The 7,962-nt window shown below is 35.8% G+C and overlaps 1 protein-coding gene across 1 annotated transcript; it reads left to right on the top strand.

The window, feature by feature from the left end:
* The first annotated feature begins 6,774 nt into the window (after positions 1–6,774).
* LOC123252635 (olfactory receptor 10AG1-like) lies at positions 6,775–7,728 on the top strand. The gene has a single exon (XM_044681906.1). It carries the CDS (start codon positions 6,775–6,777, stop codon positions 7,726–7,728), a length of 954 nt encoding a protein of 317 aa, XP_044537841.1.
* The last annotated feature ends 234 nt before the right edge of the window (positions 7,729–7,962 follow it).

The following is a 7,962-nucleotide window of genomic DNA, read 5'->3' as shown; positions in this document are numbered from 1 at the left end:
GCCTTTGCCTGCTCTGATGCTCTTAGGGCACTGCCTTCACCCCCGCAGAAGGTAGTGAAAGTCCGTGGGCTGGAGATCTTTATTCGCACCTGAGGTGATGCCTTCAGCACTTGGGAAAGGCAGTGTTTTAGAGGCCTTTGTCCCGGCCTGAGGCGGTGCCTTAACCCAGGTGGATGCTTGGGGAAAGTCCGTGCGTGCCCCCAGCCACTTGGGGTCCCTCGTCTTGCTGCACACAGGTACAAGCCCTGGGGCTGCCAGTGATTATCTGGTTGCCCCAGTCCTGTTTTCACTCTTGTGCGTTGGCGTTGTGTGAGGTCTGTGTTGTGGGGGGTCGGGGAGGGTATTCTTCCTCTCATGTTTTAGTGAGATCTGTTTCACCCCTTTATAGCGTAGAAATGCCCCGATTCTGCGTACCTTCAATGCTGTGCCCTGTTGTGGGGTTCCTTCGTTCTTCTGGACTCATTTTTATTTCCCCTTGAGGGGTCCTGTATGCTTTGGTCAGGAGAGATTGAGCAGCTGCTCCTTACTCTGCCACCATCTTAACCAGAAGTCTGAGCATTGTTATTTCGTCATTGTCTATACTGCCTTTAATCAGGATATAATGACCTTACCTGTCTTTTTTAATCATATCTATTTTTACTTTGGTTTTGTCAGAAATCATAATTGCCACTCCTGCCCTCTTTTTTCTCATTTGATGCCCAAAAGATTTTGCTCAAGCCCTTTACCTTAAACTTGTGTGTGTCCACCTGCCTTGTATGTGTTTCTTGTAGACAACATATGGTAGGATTTTGGTTTCTAATCCACTCTGCTATTTGCTTCCATTTTATTAGCAAGTTTATCCCATTCACATTCAGAGTTATAATCATCAGTTTTGCATTCGCTGACATTTTGATATCCTCTCCTAGTTCTACCCCTTCTTCTTACCCTCTTTCATATTAAACCAGTGGTTTGCTTTAAGTAAAGTAGAACTTTAAGTAAAAGTTGTTGAGAGTTACAGATTTCTTCTTGATGATCTTTCTCTTCTGGAGTTCCCTATTTTGGCTTGCCATTGTTAGACCTGCACCTTCTCAGCTTTATCCTCACACTCAGGGTCTGTCTGTGCTCTCTAGGCTCCTGAGGTCTCAGGTCTCGTTGTTCTCAGTGTCAAGCCTCCTGATGGCCCCACCTCCTGCCCCTCTGCCCGAGGCTCCTTCAACAGTCTCAGGGAGCTGTTTCCACAGCTGTACTCCCATCTGCACAGGGTCCCCACTAGAGGTCCAAGTCTGCGCTCAAGATCCTTGTCCTCGCCTATGTCAATGCCTTCACCTGCACCGGAGCTCAAGGTCTGTGTTCAAAGTCCATGTGTTCTTTACCTCTTGGTGTCCTAAGTCTTGCTGCTCTCAGGAACAGGCCCTGGAGCTGCCAGTGACTTAAATGGGTGCCCCAAACCTGCTTTAACTCTTGTACACTAGCCTTGGCACTGTAGTTGGTGTGGGGGTGGGGGAAGACGTTGCTCAGCTCATGCTCTAGTGAGAGCTGTTTCACCCCTTTATAGCATGGAAATGCCCTGATTCCACATACCTTCAATGCTTCGCCCTGTTGTGGGGTCCCTTCATTTGTCTGGATTCGTTTTTATGTCCCCTTTCTGAGTCCTATATGCTTCGGTTAGAGAGGTTAAGCAACTGCTTTTTACTCTGCCGCCATCTTAACCAGGAAAAAAGAGAATCATTCTTAATGGTGTTTTAATCACAGAGATGTTGGTAGATAGTAGTTAAGAATTGTCATTCCAAAGAATTGAGTAAAATTACTCAATGGTTCCATTACTTTTATTAAGAATTGGTAGGGAATAGCATCCACTATTTTCAAAGTGTTTTTTTCACAACAACCCTGTGAGATAGGAAAATGCATATTTCACAATCCTCAAATTTCAAAGTATTCACAACAGGAAAAAAAAGTGCTCCAAATGAATAATAAGATAAGTGAAAATCAAAATAATCATGAGATTTTACCTCATACCTAGAAATTTGGGGTAAATTCCCAAAATTCAGTGGTTAATGTTAGAAGGCTTGTGGAAAGACAACTATTCTACAATATTGTTGGTTCAGCTGTGAAAAGGTACAATGTGGAAAGTAATTGGAATTACACAAATAAAGTCAATAAAGTATCCATGATCTTTTAGCCAGAGAGTACATCACTGTACTTATAACACAAGTAAGCTATCAACAGGAAAAAATTCTCGCTATACTTAAAAAATTTTTAGCAACACTTTTTTTATTGTGATAGCTATGTATTAGAAATAATAAAAGAGATGACCACAATTGGTGATGACTAAACAAATTAAGGTTTATGAATGTAATGAAATATTAGAATGATATGTGTGATCAATATGGAGAAGCATGGAATGATCTATGAGAAATGATGCAAAATGAAGTACGTAGAATCAAGAAAATTATATGCAAAGTAACTATAACAAATTACATGAAAATAACATTGATACAACAACAAAACCCAAACATTTGTGTAATGATTCTATAAAAATCAAATAGGATTAAAATGGAATATGAGAAGCTACACCTCTATTTACCTTTCATGGGTGTGGCATATACACAGATGTTACACATTACACATAGATATTTTTAAAGATTTTTGCATATATAAATCAGTTATGCTAACTTTTTTCTTTCTAAAATATACTACTTTTCATATTGAATGTGTCTGTGATAAGAAGGTGAACATAAAGGTGATATTATGGTGATATATTTTTTAAAAAGAAAATATTATTAAAAACTTATTTTACAAAAAGAGAGAAGACTGAATACATTGATTCCTGAATGTAATCACCCAGTTTCTTCCAATATTCCACACTTCCTCATTAATTGGTTTTCAGAGCTTTAGACTTGGAAGCATACTACTGGTCCCCTCATTATAAAGTGACCTGGGAGAGTAACAGTCTCTAAAGAACACAAAAGGGAAGGAAGCTTTTCTACTTAAAGGATCCTGAATACTTTGAGCTCCAATATACATATTTTTAAATTTTTGAGTGGGGAAATTTGTCTTTGTTAATTTTTGTTGTTCTTGTTTTTGTGTTGTCAGGAAGTATTCATAATCAAAGTAGAGGGCACAATGTAGGAGGAAGAATATTGATCTGGAGTGTTTTAAAGTATTAGTATACAATCCAATTTTTTTAAATATCAAATTTAATGGATAATAGTGGAATAATTTTGGATATGCCATTTAACATGAAATTCAGATTTCTCATTTTCAAAATGAAGATAATACCAGTAGGTTTGAGATTACAAAAACTGTGAGAATCAAGGGGAAAAACAAGTATGCATACATGTATATGTATTGGATGGATGTCTCATAAACTTTAAATCATTGCAATAATACAAACATTAAAACAATTTTACTTATGTACATATTATAGTATAGTATTTATACATGTTAATGCCAAAATAGTAATTAAAGAAGTGGATATTATTTGACTGAACTGACAAAGGTAAGTGTTATTTTGGTCTCTTATCTTCAGTTTCTCCAATTAGATGGGTGTTTGTAAGAAAATACTCTCTTAGATTCTAGATAATTCTAAATTCTCAAATCCCATCAAAGATTAAGAGAAAGAAAAGAGCCTAGAAACATGGTTATTAAAAAAAAGAAGGGAAAAGATGTCACTTGAAAACTCAATAAAGTGGTTGTAAAAATATTTATGTATATGAGAGACCTTTTAGACAGTGTTCCTTATGCCTACAGTTTCCTTTAGAGAAGATTAAGATGTAAACTCTATTCTTGATTCTATTACATTTTTGGCCAATGCTCTCAAGTAAATCTAGCTGGATTTACATGAAAGATAAAAGAGGAGCATTGGGCCCTTATTCAGAGATTTGGGGCCAGTTCCAAAATATTAATAACAAATATCAAACAATTGAAATATTTCAATTTACCTGGGATTCTCTGAATAAAATTTTGCTTGGTCTGCCTCTACGTTTTTCTGAATCTAATGAAAATAATTTCCAAATGAGATTTGTAGTCACAGTAAGTGACCTATTGGAGACCATCTAAAATGGGATATGTGTTTAGTTCCCAGAGAAGGGCAAATTTTAACGTGATTTATCAGGAAAAAAGGATGAAAATGGACTTTAAAACCTTTAATGCTATGTACTTTAATTGATGGGCACCTCTCTATTCTAAAGATTACATTAGAAGAGGATAGAAGTCCTATAATAGGTTGGGCAGAATTTATATTGCTTATTTTATAAGTTATTATTATTATTATTATTCCTATTGACTCCCAGAGGAGCATAGGGCCGCAACCATCTCACGCCAACGGACTCTGTTCTGGGCAACTTCCCCCAACTGGGCATATCTTTGCCAGGTCTGTTTTGGCCTTCTGACTTTCCTCCTCCCTGGTGGGTTCCATATTTTTTTTTTTCATAGCATCCTGACTGATGGGATACTGAATTGTTCTTTCCCAGAGTCTGGTATTGGAGATCTTTTCAGGCCATCTGATGTTCAAGATTTGATGTAGGCATCTGTTAACAAAGACCTGGAGTTTGTTGGTTTTTGCCAGTACGCATCGTGGACTCTGTTGGAGAACAATCTTCCAGACTAGGCAATCATAGGTTTTTTATAAGTACCTTTCTTTAATTTTAAATTAATAACTAATTTTTGTTCTATAGTCTTCTCATATAGCATTTCCCTTTGCCCCTTGGAGTACCTAAATGTGTTACTCCTTGTTCAGCAGTGTCTCAGCTCTAGTTTGAGCCAAAATCTGTTTCTTATTCTAATATGTATATATTATATATGTATATATTTACATATATACATATATATATAGTTTATCCCATTTATTCAGAAGCTAAAATGCATGTAACTCTGACTTAGCTCATTAGAAATTCCCAATTTGAATTTAGAAATTAGTAAAGTGTTAATGATTAAAATGGCAGAATATATCATGTCTTCTAAGCTATATTTAGATAAAATTATTCTTTTGAACAAAGGACTAGATTCCTATATCAGGACCATGAAAATCAATAGGTGCAGGGAAGATGGAGGAAACATTAAGGATAGGAAATCTCTTCATTGTCCAAGAAATATTTCCCTCACTACACTAATGTAGTGGATGTATACTATGTTCAAGGCATCATACAAAGTACACCAAGGTGAGACTGTCCTAATGGGGCTGGAGACTTATTTGAAGACATAGTACCCAACAAGAAAAGATAAGTAGGGGAAAGGTAAGTGATTCAATGGATTGAGAGTCAGGCCTAGAGATGGGAGGTCCTGGGTTCAAATAAGACCTCAGACACTCCCTAGCTTTGTGACCCTGGGCAAATCACTTAATCCCCATTGTGTAGCCCTTACCACTCTTCTGCCTTGGAACCAATACATAATATTGATTCCAAAACAGAAGATAATGGCTTTTAAAAAAAAGATAAGTAAAATATTAGACATCTTATGCAAAAGACAAATGTAAAGAACATAAATACTCTAGGAATTTGGAAAGGGAGAGTTTCCTTCAAGTTGAGATGTTCTATGAAGTTGAAAAAAGTGGGAATAAAACAGCATAGAATTTGAAAAGACAGGCTGCCAGAAGAAAAAAAAAATAAAGTTCATCATGCTTTTCAAGGTGTCATCAAGAATGGGTCCCCTGGAATTCTGGGTGAGGCTTGACCCTGTATCTTGCAAGAATTCCACCTTGCCATTTTCCATGTTGCAATATGACAATGTTTATAACAGGTTCATTTTGGCTCCTGGATAAGTGCAATCTTATTGTGATTGCCATGAAATACAGATTTTATCTATATACTTCAGTGCTTCTAACCAGAGAACAAGAAAAATCCTGAAATCTAAAAACAGCACAGTTGTCTTGAAGTCAGTAGTGATCTGGATAAAACATTATTCCATCTTTTTTTCACCATATTATTCTCTGAAAAAAATCATCTTAAGGAATTATGTAAAGAAAATATATTCTTTGAATATACAAATAATATACTTGAAATGCTATTTAAAAATTATTTAGTCTTTTATTACAATTCATACTTTTAAACTGATTGATCAATATATGCATCCAAATGTACCAAAACAATGGAGGTATAGAACTTTGAGGTGTAAATGATACTACAAAATATAATACAGTTAGCAGGGAAGATATCTCATTTATGTAGAGTTTCCTTTTTCAGGAATCTCCATATTTCTATATTTTATTTCCTATTTCCAAATACTATTTCTATATTTTATTAATTTTAGCCTCATATCAGCCCTTTTAGGTGGTAATCATAATCCTATTTCATGTATGGAAACCAAGACTTAGAGAGGATGTGACTTGTCCAAAGCAAATAAGTAGTAAATTTCTAAAAAATGAATTGGGCACAGGTCTGCCTTACTTTAGCCTCTGTCTTCCATGGTAATGGTCTTAAGACATAGAATGTTACAGATTGAAAGGAGACTATATGCTAGAAAATAGAATCTCAGAGGTGGGAAAAGATTTGGTACATCAAAGTCTGTCAAATCTAGAAGGAAATTTAGATGACATAATATTTGTACTGAAATAGAGCTTGGCACATAGAAAATGAAGTTTGGAAGCTGTAAGTTCAGTTTGAACACAGAATATCACCATGAGGGAGACATATTAAAATACAGCCACTGTGGAAATGACTTTTAATCATAAATCATGAAATGCAAAGGATAATTTCAGATAATATAATCTATTTATTCCACTTTTTACAGATAAGCAAATTGAGGCCAAGGAAAATCAAATCATTATCCTATCCTGAATTCATTATTTCTAAAATTTGAATGTTTTCAAGAAAAAAAATGGAAGGAACAAATCTTACAGTTGTGATGGAATTCATTCTCCTGGGATTTTCTGACCTTCCCAAGCTCCAAGGCTTTCTATTTGGAATTTTCTTTATCATATATATGACTATCCTTATGGGAAATGCCCTTATAATTGTCATAACTCAGGTTGAACCAGCTCTTCAAACACCCATGTATTTTTTTCTTGGAAATTTTTCCTTCTTAGAGATTTGCTACACATCAGTCACACTTCCCAGAATCCTGATAAACCTTTGGACCCAGAACAGGCATATTTCTTTGCCAGCTTGTGCCACTCAACTTTGTATCTTTCTTATTCTGGGATTAACAGAGTGTTTTCTACTGGCTGTAATGGCATGTGATCGTTATGTAGCTATATGTAAGCCTCTGTATTATCCTCTTATCATGAATCACAAGGTGTGTACCAGACTTGTAGTTGGTGCATGGATAAGTGCAATCCCAGTTGTGATGGTACTGGCATACCAGATTTTTTCTCTGCCTTTCTGTGGTTCTAACAAACTTAATCATATTTTTTGTGATATCCATCCTCTATTGAAATTGGCCTGTGGGGACACATCTTTGAATGAACTATCTGTCTATATTGATGGTATTCTATTTGGCATGGCTCCCTTTCTCCTGATAATTGTGTCCTACATCAAAATCATCACTGCCATCTTTAAGCTTCCATCAGGCATGGGGAGACACAAAGCTTTCTCCACTTGTTCTTCTCACCTCATGGTTGTTGGTTTATTTTTTGGTTCTGCTCTCATTATGTATGTGAGACCTAAGTCTAGCCACTCAGCAGGAATAGATAGAATTCTCTCAATTTTCTATACCATTGTTACCCCAATGTTTAACCCAATGATATATAGCTTGCGTAACAAAGATGTAATTTGTGCCCTGAAAAAATTACTACCCAAATGCGTAGGGTCTTGATCCAAATACTCAAAATTTTAGAGTCTTTTTCTTCTTCATTTCTCACAGTTTCATAGAAACATAACTGGATATATTCTCTGTATGCTCTAAAAAATGTCATCAACAACAAATAATCTTACATCTCTTGATTAATTACTTTTTCTCATTAAGAAGTTACATGTTCCCTTGTGTCTTCAAAAGACAAATGGAATCCATCTTTAAAATTGTTTCATTGATGAAGCAATAACATTAATA

Source organism: Gracilinanus agilis, chromosome 6 (assembly GCF_016433145.1).
Source record: "Gracilinanus agilis isolate LMUSP501 chromosome 6, AgileGrace, whole genome shotgun sequence".
Classification (NCBI taxonomy): Eukaryota; Metazoa; Chordata; class Mammalia; order Didelphimorphia; family Didelphidae; genus Gracilinanus; species Gracilinanus agilis.
Note: the sequence above shows the minus strand (reverse complement) of the source record. Positions and strands in the feature narration are given on the sequence as shown.

Bases quoted from the DNA above. Each gene is read 5' to 3' on its own strand.
- LOC123252635 (XM_044681906.1), top strand. From the start codon at position 6,775: ATGTTTTCAAGAAAAAAAATGGAAGGAACAAATCTTACAGTTGTGATG.